The 20997-nt window shown below is 34.9% G+C and overlaps 1 protein-coding gene across 1 annotated transcript in view; it reads right to left on the reverse strand.

Annotated features, from left to right (window-relative positions):
- Positions 1-18325: 18325 nt before the first annotated feature.
- Positions 18326-20997, reverse strand: part of LOC145288101 (neuroendocrine convertase 2-like) — a 415880-nt gene continuing 413208 nt past the window's right edge. Inside the window, exon 12 of the mRNA XM_080136159.1 lies at positions 18326-20521. Within this exon, the coding sequence (XP_079992285.1) occupies positions 19057-20521 (1465 nt within the window). The 3' untranslated portion in view covers positions 18326-19056. The remainder of the gene's footprint in view (positions 20522-20997) is intronic.

Raw genomic sequence — 20997 nt, forward strand, 5'->3', positions numbered from 1 at the left:
TGTATTTAACACAGATTCCAGCAACTTACTCATGACGCACAGGAGACTTATTGGCCTGTACTGAGAGGGGGATGAGCGATCACCTGAATTCTTAAATACAGGGCATACTGATGAAATTTTCCAGGGAGATGGGAAACTATTCTCCTTAAGAAAACGTTTAAATAGTTTTGTAAGTATGGGCGCTAGTTCAGGTTGAAGTTTTTTGAGTACTATAATTGGAATACCGTCAGGGCCAGTTGCTTTACTGGAATCAAGGTTTTTGATTAGCTTGGCAACATCACGTACAGATATACGTATATCACATAGCGTGTTTTCTGATACAGGAGGAAATATTGGGAGTTGGCAGCCTTGATCACAAAGGGTAGAATTAGCTGCAAAGTTCTTGACAAAGAGTTTGGCTTTGTGTGATGCTGACGAGATTACCTCACCGCATTTATATTTGCCCTCTATCGCCCCACAACAGCGGAGTTACTATCTTTAAGAGCATATCTGAGAAAATTGGCCACATCCTGTCTGCTCATCCTTCGACTAATATCCACATTTGTGGTGACTTCAATGTCCACAATGTGGAATGGCTGACCCATTCAAACAAGACAGATGATGAAGGGAGGTTCTCTCATGACTTTGCCATTGTTCATGAATCACCTTCTAGACCTTTTTCTCACAACTTCCCTTCAGCTATCTTCATGTTTCGTTCTGTCTCCTCTGGATTCTTCCGACAATTCGGTTGTGTCAGTTAAGATAAAAATTAAATGTAATAAATCTTCAGTCTATGGCAACACATCTAAGGCCATAAATGACAACGTACTCTCTGATTTTCTCTCCTCTGATCTTGAGCACATGGTACAGTGGGGGAAGAGTTGGCTGGTTACTTTTGATGCATCTAAAACCAAGCTCCTATCAATGCTCTGATCCTCATCTGGCATCAATTAAAATGGATGGCTCGCGTCTAGGGGAGACTCCATGTTTTGATAAGTTTCTGGGATTGACATTTACTCCTGACCTGAAATTGAACACGCACATCAAGTCTGTTGCCAAGGTCGCTGGGAAAATGGTAGGATCCTTCTACCGCTCCAGAAGATATCTCGCTGCTGATGCAATTCTCTATCTATATAAAATCCAAGTACGTTGAAGGATGGAGTACTGCTGCCACATCTGGGCAGGAGCTGCTAAAAACAGAGTACAAAATAGACTTCGTGGCTTAGTGGGGGATGCCTTTTTCTCTTCGCTGCAACCTCTCTCTCCCACAGAAGAGACGTTGCGAGCCTTTCTTTGTTTTATCGTTATTTCCATGGCAAGTGCTCGTCTGAGCTCCAATCCCTGGTCCCACCTCGCCAATCTTTCACGATAAACACTCGTCTAGCTTAAACCACTATCAAATATTTTCCCCACTCTTTAACTGTGCCAAAACCAAAACGTAAATTCCATGAACAAAACTTCTTTCTTATAACTGCACGCCAGTGGAACTCTCTCCCGTCTGCCTGTTTCCTGACTACAACTTGGATATCTTCAAGTCCAACATAAACAAATTCCTGATGAACTGCCCCCTTAAGTAAGACACTTTATCAAATCTCCAATACTAACGATTACTACAATACTATCCCATTGATTACTGTAGACGCAATAACCCTTATCCCGAGTGGCTTCCAGGCCTTGATAAGTGGGGATTTCCATGTAAACAAAAAAAAAAAAAATTAAAAAACACTTTTTCATTCATAAAAAACTGACTGCCAAGACACGATTTTCGGACACTAAAAATGATTTTGTTTCTACTTGTTAATTTGTGTAAATAAACGATATTTATTTCGCATATTTGATTTATTATTTATTTGTGGTGGAAAAGTGATCAGAACTTGTTACCATTACACATTTTGCATATAATTTTCTCTAAAAAGAAATTACACGATTTGGTACTAACGAGGCTAACTTTACAAACTTTACTAAAAAGAAATTAAACGATTTGATACTAACGAGGCTAACTTTACAATTCAAAACAATAACGCCATCGAGTGTTTTGTGACCGAAGTTCAGCCACTTCCCTGCTGGGAGTTTACATAGAAGGCTGGAATGCAACTTGTGGGCGATTTTATAGGCTGGCTCATTTCACCCCCAAGAAAGTAGGGGCTGGAATTCCTGCTAGCCAATTCATGGGCCTTAAAGGGGCAAGGCAACAACTAATCAGTGAGGGGAAGAGAAATAAATAAATTCCAATAAAAGACAACAAAGTAATCGAAGAAAATGAAATACCGAATTTATTTTGGGCTACAGGTAGATGAGAGGCAATGGTGAAAGTATCCACCATGGAATATCCGACAAACATGAAAGACTTGATCTTCTAAACCAACAAACGAAATCATAAAAAACATAGAGAAGGTATAAAAAGATCATTTTACTTCGACAGCTGTAATACCAGAACAATTTTTCTGTAGTTTTATTTTCATGTATGCATTCGTTTAGAGTTGTTTTCTCGAATGGTCCAGTCTACACTTTGCCGCTGATTGCATTATTAGATTGATCGTCCGGTTCAATTCCTAGGACATCAGTCGACGAACTATTGCCGAGCGAATTTCCCGTAACTGGCACTCTGACCCTGACTCTTTTCAATTCGCATCTACCTAATATAATAATATTCGCTTTGTTCTTTAATGCTGACCCATTTCTTACGTGTGTAACGTTTGTTTATTGCTTTTCGTACAACAGGTCAGCTTTATTGTAAATATTTTGTCATTTTATTTACTACAACATGTTTCTTTTTGCATAACGAAGCATTTACAAAATTTATTTCATTTGTAATTTCTAACGAGCCCAGTTATATAAACTAGATAATGTAACCGAATCTTTTCATTAATAGGGTCTTAATCTGCAATAATTTTTCAATTAATTTTTCGTTAAGTTATCTTCATAATAATAGAAATAATATTTTAATTAAATTATCTGCACAATAATAGAAATAATATATTTTATGACCCTATGGGCTGCGTAGCCCCTCTCCCGACGGCTCAGCGTTACATTTTTAAAAATAAAATAAAATTCAATAAATTTGTCAAATAAAATTCAATAACTTTGCGTGTGGACCCTTCAAGTTTTCAACGACTTTTAATCTTCTTCAAAACTTTTCAAAAGCTTTTAAAAACATTTAACTCTCCAACTCCTTGTGAATTAAAAGTCTTTAAACTGGCGAAGACTTATTCGTAACTCCCTGTCGTAGCTTGATCGTCTAGTTTTTATCTTTGTCTTCATCTTTTCTTCGTCTAGTGGTTATAACCTTAACATCTATGCCAGACGCTCACTAGTTGCTGGAACTCATCGCTTCCACTTGAACACGCAACTCGTGCATAACCCTAAGTTTATGTGGCAGTTCTGCTCTCATGATGTCTGGTCGGTAACACTACCACAAGAGTCCTTCGGCTGGTCGTCTGATGTTGGACGTTGAGGAGGAGGTCCTCTTTCACAGGCAGGTGCGTCGTTCTCCTCTGCTGCATCTTGAAACATCGGTCTAGGGAAGAATTCACTTCACAACCACAGGCAAACAAGAAAAGAAATCACAAAGGCTTTTTAGTAACATTAATTATTCAATGTTCTGATAGGTACAGTCTCAGTAAGGACATAAGCTAGGAGCCTTCTTAAGCTTGGTAAATCAGACTGACTTCTGGGTGCAGGATTATCATGGTTTAAATTAAGTTTTTTCACCCAGCCGTTGGACGTCATACGTCCAACGAACTCTGCCCAACTGGCTAAAAAATCATGTCTTTATATTATCTCTATAACTTTTAGTTTATGCCCCCTTTCTATTTGGGGCTTTGTCTTTCTATCTCTCTCTCTTTCCGTCTATCTGTCTGTCCGTCTCTCTCTCTCTGTACCCTTTACCATTACTCGTGGGAGGGGTTTCCCAAAGACCATATCTATAAGGTAGGATAAGTGAATAAGTCATCATAGTTAACACTCTTCCCAAAGTGATTTCTGGTTCAATCCAACAATTAAAACCACTGGACAGTTTACCCACTTGACTTGCTTTCTCTGGTGGTCCCTCAAACAAAGCTCGTGGTCCTTTCCAGATTCACAATCTTCTTCATTTTATGATCCCAACTGAGGTTCAGCTTGTGGGTGGGGGTCATTTAGATTATCTGTTAAGAAATTCTGTTTATTCTTTCTATCATCATCACTGTTAGATTCAACAATGCGAACTCTCCTGAATGCGTGTTAAAAGGACCACTCAAGAGAACTGATAGCTTCTTGTCGCAACAAGCAAGACAACCCGACGTTGCCCGCTCCATAGTCTTTGTCACAATTTTTCAATGAATTATTTTGATAATAGAAATAATATACTTTTCATAAAAAATCATTTCTAGTGTTATACATAAACTGCCCAGAAAAAAATCCTTTTCCGCAGGAATTCATTCACGTGGGTTTCTGTGCCTATTTTATGTCCCAAACAAAAATTTAAAATACTAAAAAAAATTTAAGTTTGAGAAAATTTGTCGACTGATGTTTCGTATCTATTATAAAAATTTCATCCAATTTTCACACGGAAGTTCCGGCCATCCTTACCCAATCTTTTCAATAAACCCAAATAACCAAATTATCCCAAAGCTGACTACAACATGATCATCTTCAAGTTCAATGTAACCAAATTCTTGTTGACCCACTTTGTTAAATATTTTTTTAAAATCAAAATGTAATGGATCTTGATCAAAAATAAAATAAGGATTCTAGGCATTATATCTTGATTTTCATCTTTGTAAGAGGACATAAAAGTGGTGCAAAACTGTTTCATTTGAGGAATCAATTTTACCTGGTACAGGTGTTTTCTTTTTGTTTTTGGGACAGGTATTCTTTCCTTTTTAGTTTCTTTATAAAGGAAATCAACAGATCAAATAGAATTTGCATGCTTAGTTTGGATGCGTCACACATTATGGAAGCTGATCGGTTCTCTATTTTTAAATGTTTAAAAAGAATTCCATCCTATAATTTTATTCAATAAAGTCTACAAAAAAAAAACCCAATTCCAACATTATTCATTTTGTATATTTTATTGAACTTAAAGTACTTTGTACATTTTTGAGGTTTTAATTTTTTTGAAATTAGAAACGAACAGACGTTCTTGTCAACTGCTTAGGTGGTATGTTGTTTTCTCAGTGGAAAAGAGGGTAGAGGGATAACGTTAACTGAACCAGCCACCATTGTTTACCTATTTTAGGTTGGGTCTCCTTGGTTCATTGAAGTTGTATAGGCCAATGTCTAAAAGAAACTCAGATTGCAAAAATGATAGAGGGTGCGATATTTAAACAATCAAAATTTGAGAATACAAAAAAAAAAAAAAAAAAAAAAAGAAAAGAAAAAAATGAGGTCATTTTTATAAAACAAGTTAAAATGTTCTTTTATTTGAAAATATTTGGTTTTAGTTTTAAATTCTCTTCATAAATGACAGATTGACACTTTATCAAATAAGTGTATGCATCGCATATTTTTAATTATTTATTTGATCCTAAAATTGAATCTCAACAGTTATTGAAACTATTTGACCCTTAGAACGATTTTTAAGATAAATTTTGTAATTGTGTACTGTTTGCTTTAACCTACAAAGACAACTAAATAACGGATTCTGTAGAATTTAACACGATATCGGAACCGTTAATCATAAATAATATATATAAGTAGTTAATAAAACATGTTATAAAAAACACTTTGAAAAAGAGTTAAAAACATTAAATTTTTAAAAAGAAGCACAAAATAAGTAGATAGTCCTATATATATATATATTAGTAATAAAATACATTTTTATTGCATTTTCACCCCAAACAAGGCAAATTACCACTTTGATGTAAGGGCCTACTATCTGGAATATAATTTTCCGGGGTACTATATAGGGAGTTGAGCAGCGAGATATCTATTCACATTACACTTGAACTTCCGCATATCAGTACAGTTAGGGAAGCAAGGATCCGGAAGGGAATTAAAAAATCTACCAGTCCAAGGAAAGAAACTATTGGAATAGAAGGCGTTTTAGGGATTTCTACTTTGTAGAGGTGGGATTTTGCTGCTTGTCTGGTTTGTCGGGGGGTATTTACGCCAAAGGGGATACAAGGGTTGTAGTTCGGCAGAGAACCTGCATATATAGTAAACTATGTAGTAAAAAATAGTGATCTTTTCATCAACAAATAAAATAGGTTGAAGGCTTCTAAAATTTGTACAAGAATTATTCGCAAGGTTAGAGTATTTGGAAAAATTCAGTCGTAAAAGTGACCTTTTTCTAAAGGTTCGATCCTTAGTGTGGGTGACCGAAAATACAATTGTGAATTACGTAGGATTTCTATTCAATCACGTTTGATGAAACAAGAGCATGGAACACCCGTGGATTAAATAAAAAGTGCCGTTCGAAATTTCATGCAGATTCCCAAGTTCGACAAGATGCACCTGAAGAAGGTTGCAGGTCATAGCGACTGAAACGTTGTTTGAAAATGACACTCAAGATGAGAACATTAGTTCGAAGAATCCTAACAATATGAATAATCAATCCCCACCTCACAAATTCAGAAACGAAATACAGGGTGACCCCAAAAAACAAAAAAACTAAATGGAGGCCATCTAGAACATATGCTGTAGAACGGAGAAAAAAAAAGGCCAAAAACCCTAGTGTTTGGATGTGATGTTTTGAATATAATAAACTAGTTATGACTAAAGTTTCATTTCATTCAGACAAAACACTAAGAAACGGGGCCTAATTAGAGTTGGGAACCGTTTTTTGGGGGTCACCCTGTATTTCTTTTTAAAGAATTGAATTGCCACAATTTTAAATATAAAAGAGACATTCATTTTAATTATTTAAAAATATTTAGCTGACAATGAAAGTTTTTTTTTTTTTACAGAAGAAGACACTTGTGATTGATCTTGGCGAACATTCATTTCAGAAGGAATATTAACAGTAAAGCACACAGACTTTTGTAGAAAGCATTATGGGAATTCTGGGAGACCTCACTAGTAATAATATATATATATTCTTTTTTTCATTGGTTAAAATGAATAGCATCCTGAAATGTTTGCAAAGCTATTACAATAAATAACTCTACAAACATTTCAAAATGTTATTACTATTGCTAAAGTTTATTTTATTAATAGTTGTTGTTTTTGTCATTTTTCTCAAACAATAAAATATATGTGTTTTACAAAAACACAATAAATTCATCCCTTCAGATAGGTTACCCGCCGTTGTCCGCGCACCCAAATAATGCTTAACGCATAATATCAGCATATCCTTACTCAGTGTTTTAGGTGGTCTCAATCTCCCCAATGGGGAGTGGTATCGCTCCCTGAGGTGGTCACACCACAGTACTAGGACTTATACATATATCTATATATATATATATATATATATATATATAAATAAAAGCGAAAATGTATGTATGTATGTATGTGTGTTCGCTTTTTCTGTATGTCTACAAAAGGCTTTTTTCAAAGAAGCGGTCACTCGCTTCACAACTTTTTAAAACTTTTTATATCACATATAAATCGTAATATCTCACAGTTAGCAACGAAGCTCGCCTGCCTATTTAATTTGCTCGATTTCGGGAAGATAAATATTCAATATTTGTTGCTCGCCGCATGTGGGTTAGTCTTTTTCCTTTTTTTTTTGTGGGGAAAGCGTTCAGCAGTAAATGAATACTATCCCGTAGTCAAACTTGGCCTCATTAAATGGGCACCTGCTAAATCCAAGCAATTAAATAAATTCAAACATCTTTCCGTTAGTATCTCGCGGTGGGGCAATGGTTAACGTCGCACGTTTTTTTTTCACACTTTAATTTATAACTTTGCCTCAATGGTTCGGGTTCGATCCTCATACTTACTTTCTTTTTTTTACCCCCCCCCCCCCACACATACCTCCAAACACCCGGGCAACGCCGGGTACCCCTCGCTAGTATATAAATACCTGAATTTCAAATGATTCTATCTTTTATCTAATTCTATAGATTTCGTGTGGCAAAATTAAAATATCCAAAATTTAATGATAGTTTGCAAGAAACTACATTATAGGACTAAGTAAGTTCAAGTGTAAATTTCCATGTATTTTTAACGTTTGTTTAAACGATTAAGTGAAGAATCAACTTAATAAGGATATAAGTAAATCCTTAAGTTGATTCTTCACTTTGTAGCTTTTCATAAGTGATATGTGTGTGTATATATATATATATATATATATATATATATATATATATTTGTTGCCTACATAACCCCTGAAGTAAAGCAACGATGAGGCTAGCCAGTACCAGATGGGGGATCATTTTGAGAATGCTAAGCGTCGTATACGTTGGAGACAACCCCTGCATCTAGTATCACGCATGATGGTCTTGATGGCAAGACAAGGTCAAGACTAAGTGTTTCTGGACAAGAGAGTGTGGTAGATGCACGTCCCCCACGCTTTAAACTAAGTCAACAACAAAAAGGAAAAAGGGGAAATAACAACTGTTTGTATGCCTTATGGTCTTCCATAGGTGAGAACAAATCAAGTAACAACAAATTGCCGAGAGAAATGATTGTATTTTTAGAAAAATGCGCAATTATTTATCGTTTTTTTTTTTTTTTCATTTTTGGTATCGATTCTTCAAAGAATTATTTAATGCTATATTAGCAATATTGGGCTCACTAAAAGAAAATTATTAATTTATTTTTCAAAGATTTAAAAGTACTGTTTTTCGTAAAAATAATGAAAATATATAATTTTTTGCTAATCTGAAAAATAATATTAATTATTAGCATATTCAACAAATTCCCCACTCCAAACCACAAAAGATGAAAAATCAAACACATTCAAAATTCGAATTTTTAATTAAAAAAATCTGATACGTGTACAGTTGTATTTTTTGTTTGTTTTATCTACAATCCTCATCTGCCTTACAATACAATATATTTTGTTCGATTTTGACTGATTATTTTAAGCATATTTGTAACCATAAATAAAGTAGTGGGGGTTTTGTAGGCAAAGCAATCTATAATATAAATCTCACCTGTTTGTTTAAATGTATGTATATATGTCTGCCTAAAACTTTTGACAGAGGCGACGGATTTTCACAAGATCAGTATCGTTTTGATGCTTGACCCTTCGGACGGCAAATATCGAAAAATTGACTGAAAGCATTAATTCCTTCACCCTTAATTGGGCAATTTTCTACAAGGAGAGGTCGCATTTTTTTCGCTGAATTTTCAAAAGTCATCCCCTCTTTTCGATTAACTAGCCTTAATTTAAACATGTGTGTGTGTGTGTGTGTTGGGTGGAGAGGGCTCCCGTAAGCTGTGGTGAAGGCAATCTTTCTAGGAGAAGCAAATCTGATTTTAAAAAAAACAAAAAACAAAAAAAAACAAAAAAACAAAAACAAAGCGGGAGACCAGTACCTGCATTAAGCTGGTCTACAGTTTAACTTTTTGCTGACTATTTTGCTCTTGCTTGTTGCTGGATCTCAACATTTTGAACCGAGAGAGACACTTAGCTGACGTACAAAGTTAAGACTCTGTAACATCATCTGTGTATAGATACTCCCTCTGGCATTTGTCTATTAAAATGGTCCTGTGGCGATGGAAGTAAGTTTTGGGCTCATGGACTTTAAGTGTCTGAGAGAGTGGCACTCGCCTGACAAGACGTTGCAATCATGTATGTCTGCCTAAAACTGTTGACAAAAGCGACGGATTTTCACGAGATCAGTATCGTTTTGATGCTCGACCCTTCGGACGGCAAATATCGAAAAATTGGCTTAAAGCATTAATTCCTTCACCCTCAATTGGGCAATTTTCTTAAACATTCATCACTTCCGGTTTGGCGATGGGCGCAACAGTAAAGACGTCACATTGTTTTTTCCACGTTCTTTTCCTCCTTCGCAGTATGGGTTCAAGTCTGCCTGCCTACTACCACTTTTTCTTTTGCTCAACACACACCTCCAAACACTGGGCACCCAGGCTAGTATATGTATATATGCCTTTTAAAAACAGTAATCTACAGACACGCGTGTTTCAGAGCCCTACTCCTCTTCAGCATAGCTTGACTGCTGTTGGGACCTTGTATATTTCAGTCTAGTGCCCTAACCCATTATTCTATGATGCCATAGACAATTTACTGTTTATTTTTTTTATCGTTTATCTGTTTACGTAGTTTTTGTTTTGATTTTTTTTTTAACGATATTAAGGTTAATGGAGATCCGGTGTTTTTCTTAGAAAGTCGTCCATTTTTTATTTGGACGTATCATTTAATATATATATATATATATATATATATATATATATAGAGAGAGAGAGAGAGAGATAACATATTGCTTATGAAAAAAATAGTACTCTGTTATAAAGTTCATTTTTCACATAATAATCGGTGAAAATTTGTTATTGATTGGATAATTACTTGACTTTTGGTAGATTTTTAAAGAGAGACTGTCAAAAAAATATATTCCCTCCTTCCATTTTTGCCGTGCCTATAATATACACTGCACATGCGTGAATACTTGAAGTAAATACTTTCCAAACGTTTAATTGAAAGTAAAAACAAAAACAGTCGATTTCAGTTAAAAATACATATCGCTAAGAATTTTTTCTGTGTAAATAAATATAATATGGCCACCGCATTATATTACTACATGAAACTTGCGGAAAAGTACACTTTCACTGGACCATGTACCATAAAAACCTTAACTAAATCACAAAGTTCTTGATCTTTCCAGGGTATTTTACAATCAATCAACCAGAAGGAACCTTTCCAGGGCATTTTACAACTAATCAACCGCAAGGGACCTTTCCAGGGCATTTTGCAACTAATCAACCAGAAAGTGGCCTTTTTTAGAGCATTTTTTAATTAAATCAGAGGGGACCTTTCTAGTGTGTTTTTGTAATGTTAAAACTTTGTTACATTATATATAGTAAACAACTCAGCTTTATTAGCTTTGCCTTAAAAGCGACACCAATTTTTTTGTTTTAGTAGACTTTCGGAATATTCCACTTTTATTTCAAAGGGGTGGTCAAATTGATAACAGTTGTAGCGACAATCGTATTAATATAAATAGATGGGAGAAAAGAACCTGCATTGTGTTATCTAGTTTCTTTGTGTGTGTGTGTGTGTGAGAGAGAGGCTTCAAATTTTAAATGGACAACTATTTTTTTAATTGCAGATTTGGCAACTATCGGCTATTTTGAGTTCAGCTTGGTTTGGCGACTCATCATAAAGAAACTGAAGCCTGAGCAGCGTTTACAAATTTCAAATGATACAATATATTTACCGTGAGAAACATTTGATGAATGAATACTTTCAGAAAATTAACCTCTCAACTTGCCATCTCGTTCGTGCGATTTGATTCTATTAGATTATTTTATTGGGGGATATGTAAAGACCCATGCCTACACTGATAAACCAGATACAATAGACCATTTTAAAGACAAGATGCGTTATTACCAAAATCCAGCCCAATTGAATGTGTAGAGTTGTGAAAATCAAATCTCTAAATTACGAAATGTGTTAGTATCAGAATGAAGACGACACAGAACTAAATGTGATCGCAGCTTTATTGAGTGACCATCTTACAAGTAGAAGTCCTCTTTTTATAGAAGAGTTATGTAGAAAGGTGAAAAGGCTAGGGAGAGTAGTTGTGGGTGTTTGGTTATACATAACATCTCCCCCTCCGTCAGAGAGAGTGTTTGTTCATTTTGTTTTCTGCATAAGTGGAATGGGTAGAGACAGGGTTTGGAATGACAATATGGAGGAGGGTGGATTGTTCATTTGTTGTAAATAGTGTGGAGGTTTTTGAATAATGCATTCTGAATGCGTAGTCAGCTGTTGGCTGTCATTCCTTTCATAAATGCTTTCTTTAGCTCGTTTTCCTGTGCAATCCTTTTCCTTTGTAGTTTGGGTTTGTCAGGCTGTATTTGGGACTAAGGGTGAGCATCAGCTGTGCGTGTAGTCTGATGGTGTTCTGACTCTGGCGTTTTATTCAGGAATCGCCTGTTTCGGCAGTATAGTTGTCTCTTGCTTCATAGGACCTACCAATCATTTTTCGGACTGTTGCTTTCCTCCACTCTCTTGTGTAGGGATTGGGTGGCTGGACTCAAACACTGTCACTGACGTTGAGGCATTTAGCTCTTTCCCTGTCTCATGATGTCTAAGCCTCCTCTCCTGTTTTCTCCATGTTTCATCAGTTAAGTGTGGGTAGAAGGGCTTAAGTTCTAATATGACAGCTGGCACTGTTGACCTTGTCCTTCTGCCAAAGAGTCTTTGTGCTGGGCTGGTGCATAGTCAGTCAGTTGGCACATTGCAAAGGTTCAACAGCCCTAAGAATGGATCTTCTGGTGCTTTGCATTTGCGGAAGAGACGTTTGGTGATTTTTACTGCTGCTTCGGTAGTACCATTTGCTTGGCTGTTGCCTGGTGATATTGTTTCATGTTTGAATAGTTATTTCCTTGCAAATTTTCTGAACGTGTATGACGAAAATTGAGGACCATTGTCGAATGTAAGTATCTCTGGAATTCCATGGTGTGCAAAATGCGCTTTCTCGCATTCAATCATAGCTTTTGATGCAGGTGCATCCAGTTTGTCAATTTTAAAGAAATTGACATGTCCATCCATTGTGATCAGATATTTGTTCCCTCCCCACGATAGGAGGTCTGCTGCTACTTGTTGCCAAGGTTTCTCCGGCACTCATGCTATGATTTGTGCTTATCTTTATTTGGCATCTGATAGGGATCTATTTGCAAATACAGCTGGTTTGTCAATCTGTGTTAGCCCTGCTCCTAACCCATACTCAAATAGGTCATTTTTGAGAGTCAGTTCCTAGTGGGGCTTGTAGTACGTTAGGATGGGTGAATTTATGATTGCTTCTTTTATAATGTTGAAAGCTGCTTGTTGGGAATCTGACCATATTCACAGAAAAATATATTTTGCTTGTGTTCTGGAGAAGTTTTGTCATTGTTGCAAAATTTGGAATAAATTTCTTCATGTCATTTGTCATGCGTAGGAATCTGCAGAACAATGAACAATCCACCCTCCCCCATAATTGCCGTTCAAAACCGTTCCTACACTTTTCCACCTAAGAAAACAAAATGAACAAACACCCTCCCTGACGGGGGGAGATGTTATGTATAACCAAACCCCCACCACTGCTCTCTTTAACCTTTTCCCCTTTCTGCATAATTCTCTTTTAAAAAGAGGAAGATTCTCATTGTAAGATGGCCGCTCTGCATATATCTACACTCTTCTGTAGAGTAAGGTGCTGCATCTTTAGCAGATCCTGCCTGATTAACTAGTCAGGAACACCTACAATCTAGTCCTGCATAAGTGAGTCACTGCATCAAGTGCAGAAATTGTACGTCGTTTGACAGTACTCTTAGATCATTATAGAATTTTTCAAAGGTCTCTCCCTTACCCTGTTTCCTCTGACAGAACGCAAATCGTTGAGAATTCCGATGAAATACTTCTCCAGTGCTTGTAGTATGTCCTCTACAGTGCGCTCAGTCTCCGGGGTGTCAAACTGCATGTCCTGGTCTATTTTGTATGGTGTCATCGCCCAAGCAGTTCTCAAATATAGCAACCTGAATTTTTTATGGTTTATAGTCAATAACGAGTAGTTGGACCATCGTTTTTGAAATATTTTCCAAGAGTCTGCCTTATTCCCACTAAATAGAAGTCCTTCTTGGGCCTTGATGTGTAAGCCGGACATGTCTCCAGTCAAGGAGACAGTATTAGTTGCAGCAGTCATATTCTCTTTGGTGGGCATCACCATGACATACGTGTTCTGTTTTGGAAATTAATCAATGTAAAGACGGAAAATAAAAGTTTAGGCAAGAATCACTTGCGACAACAACAACTCAATAACAATGATGATGATGATAAAAGACTGCAATAAAACTAAGTGTAATCGCAGCTTTATTGGGTGGCTATTTTACAATGAGAAGTCCTCCTCTTTTTATAGGAGAGTTATGTAGAAAGGGCAGAGGATTATGGAGGGCAGTGGCAGGGGATTAGTTATACGTAACACGACATATACACATGAGCTGTGAGGCCATGTGCTCGAAATGCCAAAAATTAATCTTTGGAATAAACCATATGTCTGTATAATAAGAAATATTTTTATGTAATTTATTTTAATTTTACCGACTCTAAAAAAAAAATAAATAAATAGAAACATTGTTTTTAGATTAGAAATTTAAATGTCACAAAGATAAATCTCAATTTTTTATCTATTAAAAACACGAAACAGAAATGGAATTTATAATCTTGCAAAAGAATCGCTTTTAACATTAAACACTGTCACTTGTCCATTTTTTCATTGCCTAAAGAGATTCCAGCTAGAATTCTGAAACAAATGCAATTTTATCAAGTAAATCTTTACAAAAATGAAAGCATTTTTCTACGAATTATTTTATTTATTATATTTTTTTGATAAAATAGCATTTTTTTTTTCACAGAGAATTTCAGTTGGAATTCCCTTAGTCATCAGTTTTTTCTGTTTGTAAATCAGAGTAATGAAATTTTTGGAAACATTCAGCGTTGGTGATTTCTTTGAGATTTGTTTATACTTAGAAGAAAAAAATTAATCGTTTTCACTACAAGAAAAAGTGTTACGTATTACTTAGCGGTAATATTTTTCAAGTTAAGATTAGAAATTATTTGTATTTTTTAAAATCATTTAAAACGTTTGATTAGAAAGATTAACTAATCAATAATGTATTCTATCTTGTTTTTAAACAAGATTTTAATGATCTGAAACTAAACGGAAATTGAATTAATTCTGAAAAATAAAATAAAATAAATTACAAAATCATATCAAAAGAAAAAACGACAGGAACTCCATTGCCAAAATATATCATTCGGATTATTCAGACTAGTGTTCTTATCTTGGACACTTATCTTCACAACGTTTCAGCCGATGTTATTTCAACGTTTCAGCCGATGTTACCCTGGAAATATCAAGTCTTGTCGAATTCTGTAATCCATATGAATTTTCGAACGGAATCCTTTATTTAATAAACGGAGGTACATTTTTCTGTTCCATTAGCCATGACAGAGTGCAAATATTACATAATTTGCAATCATATTTTTCTACCCGATCATGGCTGATGGAATGAGGACAATCTATGCTTGTGGATTAAATAAAGGGTTCCATTAGAAATTTCATACAAATTCCAAAGTTCAACATAACTCACAAAAAAAATCCGGAGGTTACATCGGCTGAAACGTTGTGAGAATAACACCCAAGATGAGAACAGTAATCAAAAAAATTCAAAATTAGCAATCGTCATCAAGAATTCCGAAACAGAAGAGAAATTGTTTGTCAAGGTATAAGGTTACTTTGGTATGATTGACAGGTTTTGACCCTTCCTCTGTTTCTAGGAGTTAACCTGATGTAAAGGTAGAAGGTGGATTGGTTAATTTAATTATGTGACAAAGATTTTAGGACAGCTGCATATCAAAGAGTTGGATAACAGGAGAGAAGGACCACCATGTAAAGTCGAATTAGATAGCAGACAAAATTGCAATGTAAGAAACTATTTCTCACGCCTGGAGATTTTGAATACACTTTTTTCCTGGCTTGTTCAATCAGAAGCCAGCTCTCAGTCACGTGCCAGAATTTATAATAGGTTAAACTGTCAACACTTTCTTCCCAGATTTTGGACTGACAACAACTCCACATAGCACAGTACTGTCCCCCCAACAAGCCAGGTCTCTTGGGATTCAACAGAACTCAACCGGCCTTCTGGCTCGGGGTTCGACTAAGACGTGAATACAAATAAGCCAACATGACTATCTCCACACATCGACTTCAATGCGGTAGACACACGAAATTTCATTCTCATCCTACACTAATGTCTCTAATTATTCGTGATGCACGTTTCTACTATTAACTTTACGGAGACAAATAATGCAACATGGCTACGAACCATAACTTCAACACACACACGTGAACGTTTTCAACAGGCCTGCCTGATCTTTGATTTACGTTTCCACAATTAACGCTTTCTCTATAAAAACTACTAACGAAGATAATCAATAAAGCTGTTATTAAATGTTAGAATGAGATTTCTTGTCTTCTTATTCTATAGGGGCATTTAGTTCCCTCATATTTCATCTGACGGTAGCTGGAAGTGATGTGTGTACAAGGATAGCGATCCATACTTAAGATTAATAAAATCTATGTCAGCAGAAATTACTTGCAACTTTATAGAGTGCTGTGTGGATCAACTACGGATCTTTCATTGAAAAAAAAGATACTTTTTTTACCCTATTTGTTGACTCTTATTCAGGCCCGAAAGCCACTCGAGGTAAGTGAGTGTACAGCAGTCAGTGGGAAAATGTCATAGTAATCGTTAGAATTGGAAATTTGGATTACTTAAGGGGACGGCTCATCTAGAACTTGTTCACATTGGACTTGAAGACCGCCACATTGTAGTCAGCTGGAAAGCAGGCAAACGGAACTGAGTTCCACAGACGTGCAGTTCTAGGAAAGAAGCTTTGTTCATGGAATCCACATTTAGGCTACCATATTGTAGTTGGTTGCAAAGCACGAAAACGAAAGAGAGTTCCACAGGCGTGCAGTTCCAAAAAAGAAGCTTTGTTCATGGAATCTACGTTTAGGTTTAGGCACGGATAAAGAGTTGGGGAAATTATTGATAGTGGTTTCAGCTCGACGAGGGTTTTTCGTGAAAGCCAGGCTAGGACAGGCCATACATTGGAGCTCAGACGAGCACTTGCCACAAAAATAACGATAAAGCACAGACAGGCTTGCAATGTCTTTTGTGCGAAAGAGTTTGCAGGGAAGACAAAAGAGCATCCCATTAGGTTCCATAGTCTATTTTGAACTCTGTCAAGGCAATTTCATATCTATCTGTATACTTATAAAGTTAAGTTTTTTTTCCTCTTCCTGACAATTTTTTCTATTTAAAACGAACGTTTGCTTTACTCATTAATGGTTATATAAGCGACTACATGAAGGTTAACTAATTTGCATATTTCTTTTAAAAAGAAGCGTTAATTAATTATTTTATCATTCTTTATGGTTTCTTATTTGATGATTTGTTTCATTTCACTATTACGTTGAATTCTTTTTATGTATAGTTTCTACATTCTGCATAATTGCATAGAATTTAAGATGAAAACGTTTTAGTACGGGCAGTCTGCTAGTATAATATATAATCATATATGATATAATATAAATTACAAAATTACTGTAATTAAAGTTTTTTTAGACACCACTTTCACTTCTCTCGTATTCATCATCGTTCAATTAACAAGCTCTATTGCATTAACTTTCATCCTCGAGTTGCTTTTAGCCTTGCTAAGCGTTGACTTATTAATGACAAAGAAGTGTTCCGGTTACGTGTCCAAGAGAAGATTCCATACTGCATTGTTTTTCAGACCTAAGAAAAAAAAACATGCATATCAATATTATCGATGCATAAAAGCAAAACTATTTTTTAATGAATTTTCTTTTACAATTTCAAGAAATCTCATAAGACTGGAATTCACTTTCGTAGATTTATTTCATAAGAGAAAATAAAACGAATGAATACAATCAATTATTATTTTATTATTATGAACTCTTTGGATCAACACGAAGAATTAAATGCAAATAAGAAATTGGCTGATACAGAAATAATCGAACGTCAGCTCTTATTTTTAGCACACTCCTCCGCCTCTACAAATTGTTTCAAATAGGACCTTTTTTCACAACCAATCAAATAGGACCCTTTTTTTTCGCAACCCACGATACTATTTAGTTGTTTTTTTTTCCAGAAGAAACTAACTAAACGATCTGTTATATTGACGCGGTTAGCTTCAAAAACGACTGCCACATTTTATCGATTTGTCTTGCTTAAGTTTCTAAAAAGTAACAGAACAAATTAATCCACTATTAATCTATTTTCTGATTTTACAAAATATTAACAATCAATCTAATTGTTGCAAATATTAACAATCAATAATTTTTTTTACAAATATTATCAAACAATGTTTATTGAATTAAATCGGAATAAATTACAAATTAAATATCATAAAAATGGCGTCTCTAATATGGAATATTAATAAAGAAATTGTCTTTTATACAATGGCACAAAAGGAGGGGCATGCTACCACCTAGACTCGTTTAATTAAAACAACAAAAATTTAATTTATAAAAATTGAATTAATATGGTGGATTAATTTTCCTTCTCACAGGTTAGAAAATCCGTCAGAACATGTTGATAAAAACCGCTTCAATATAACCAAATAATTTACTTAAAGAAAATTAAATTTTATAAATAGAGATTACAGCCATTTCAATACTTTATAGACAACTATTTTTCGTTTATTTTTGTTCATCCCATAAAAATCTTTTCCAAATAAAAAGTGTCAAAACTTTGAACACAACTTGTTACTTGATATTTATGAACAGAGGACGATGTGTTAGGAAAAACAACCGGTTATGCAAACGAGAAAAAAATTAAAGCCAAAATCAAATTACATGGGAGTTTTTAGCTTTGTAATGGCTACTTAATGTTTGTGATTAGTATTGTCACATTTTAACAAAAGTTAACAAATAATAACATCAGTATTTATTCAAAATAAAACTGAAATATACAACAACTCAAATAACCATAATAACAATAAATGATCATAATAACGACGTATTTAGAAGAAATTGTCTTTTATATGACACAAAAATGCATATCAGGAGAGCACCAAGATAATTTGCATTGCGGACTAATCAACAAAAGCCAGAAAACAAATATTTGCAAAATAAAGAGTAAAAAAGGGAATGCATAGCAATGAAACAGCAAAATTATTTTGCACCATCCACCGGTTGCAACGCAAGGAGAAACTAATGGCAAACATTTTGCAACCATAATAGAGCGAAAAACTTCAATATAACCCAAATTACTCAGTGTTAAAAATAATGAAGGTCTTATTAGTATGAAAAAGTTTTAGAGCTAACTGGAAATGGTAGTTAGGATTTGAATTTCTATCTTCAATTAAATTATTTTAAATATTTTTTTTTATTAAACAAATGTCTAACAATATCATGGGAAGTCGATAAAGTTTGAAAATTTCAAAAACATCAAGAATTAGATCGAACGTGGATACAGTTTCGATTCGTCTTGCATTTTCTTTTGTTCTTTGGCTAAATTCAATTCCTCTTCAAGTTCTGATTGTTGAACGTCGATCTTGGAAACATTTCCAAGTTTCTTTAAGTCAATTCTGTTTAATGGTTCTGATTGTTTGTTAGCACCAAATGGTTCAGAAAGCAAAGAATTCGGCAGACTTTCTCTTCTTCCAACAGACAGATTTTTGTCACGAACACTTTTAGAATTTTGGAGATAAAACCGTAGATTTTGTAGAAGTTTTCTTAAAATGTTATGTTTGGCTCTTTCTGAATTGATTGCAGATGCCAAATCAAAGTGGGGAGTTTTATGAGTGGTTGTGTATTGTTTTTGTCTTAAATCAAAGCTTGGAAAGAACATTTTCTCTGCAAAGATATAAGCAGCAGGTGAAACATGAACATTAAAAGAGTTTGGTTTGATGGCATCGTTAGCAGCAGGTAAAGGTTTCTCATCAGATTTCGAATCAATATTTCTTTTTGGCGGATTCGACTCCATGTATTCTTTATAAAGAGTTTCAAAACTGGCTTTTGGTGAATCAGTTTGATTTAACAATTTTTTCAAGGCCGAGAATTCAGATTCAAATTCATCGGCTTTTACAATCATATGCTCAAATTTTGCTGCCAATGGATTGGATAGATTTTGTCTACTTTTGGGTTCGAGTCGTTTTTTATTCAAATAATAATCATTGGCAATCACTTCACCAAGTGAAGCACGTAAAATCGATTTTGGTTTCGGTTGAAATTCCTCACTAAGTTTTGACTCGTGTTCAGGTTTTATGATTTTCTCTGACAGTCGAAACATCAAGGGTTCATCTTCATATTGAGAAACAGAACGGGGAATTTCTGCTAATTCATTCTGAGTCAAAGAAGATACAAATATTGATGCTAAACTTTCAGAGAAATTAGCAAGTCGATTTTTGTAACTTGGGACTGATTTTCCCAACCTGGTCAGTTTCTTATTTAAGGAAGTATTTTGATGTCTCCTTATGTTTAACTTTCTAGAAAATTCTTTTTCCATGGTCTCACGGATTTCAGCATCTGTCATTTTCACGGTATTAAGGTTTTCCCATTTTCTGTCCAATTTGTAGCCAAAGAGAATCAACGACCATTTCTGAAGAATTCCATCGTTTCCATTATTATTTTTATCATGGATTTCCAACGTCCAATTACCATAGGGATTTTCCATCCAGTTATGGACGGTCATAAAATAAAAATCGATATCTTTAAGTTTGTCAAATTTTCTGGGAGACAAAAGCTGAGACTTGGTACCTGCAGGGGAAGTGAGAAATATCTGGACATCCCCTCGAGTCGAATGCTTTAAATTGATGTAGACTTGAACGTGCTCGATATGCGTTAAATGAGACAGCGGTAGATTTGAGCAGCCGCTGCAAAATAATTCAACCTTTATTGGCACGCCGAAAGAAACTTTTCTGAAAAAGAAAAAAAATATTTTACAATTAAGTTTTGGAATTGATACTTCATTACTGACAGACAGGTTTCGTCTGGCACAAATAAGACCCCACGATATTACTGTATCATCTTTGAACAGAATATATACTACACATTGCTTCTAAACTAAAATCTATTCTGACACACCAGTGACATAAGACAACATTCTTAAAACATACTTTTTTTGAAAAAAAAAAAAAAATACGTATCTGAAATTTCTTTAGTGCATTATCATACACACATGTTTCAAGAGCACTTACTAGAACTGTTCAAAGCAAAAGCTCAATGAATGCATATACATAGATAGATACTAGGTTAATAAATTCATGACATTCATATCCAAGAATTCAACAAACAACATTTTTTGTGTACGATCGTTTCTGAAACGATATGGATTTATATTGATAATCAGTCTCCATCAGTACAGTTTAAAGTTAAAACACAGAATCATGAGTAG

This window comes from Euprymna scolopes, chromosome 11 (assembly GCF_053919585.1).
Source record: "Euprymna scolopes isolate OS-2025 chromosome 11, ASM5391958v1, whole genome shotgun sequence".
NCBI lineage: Eukaryota > Metazoa > Mollusca > Cephalopoda > Sepiida > Sepiolidae > Euprymna > Euprymna scolopes.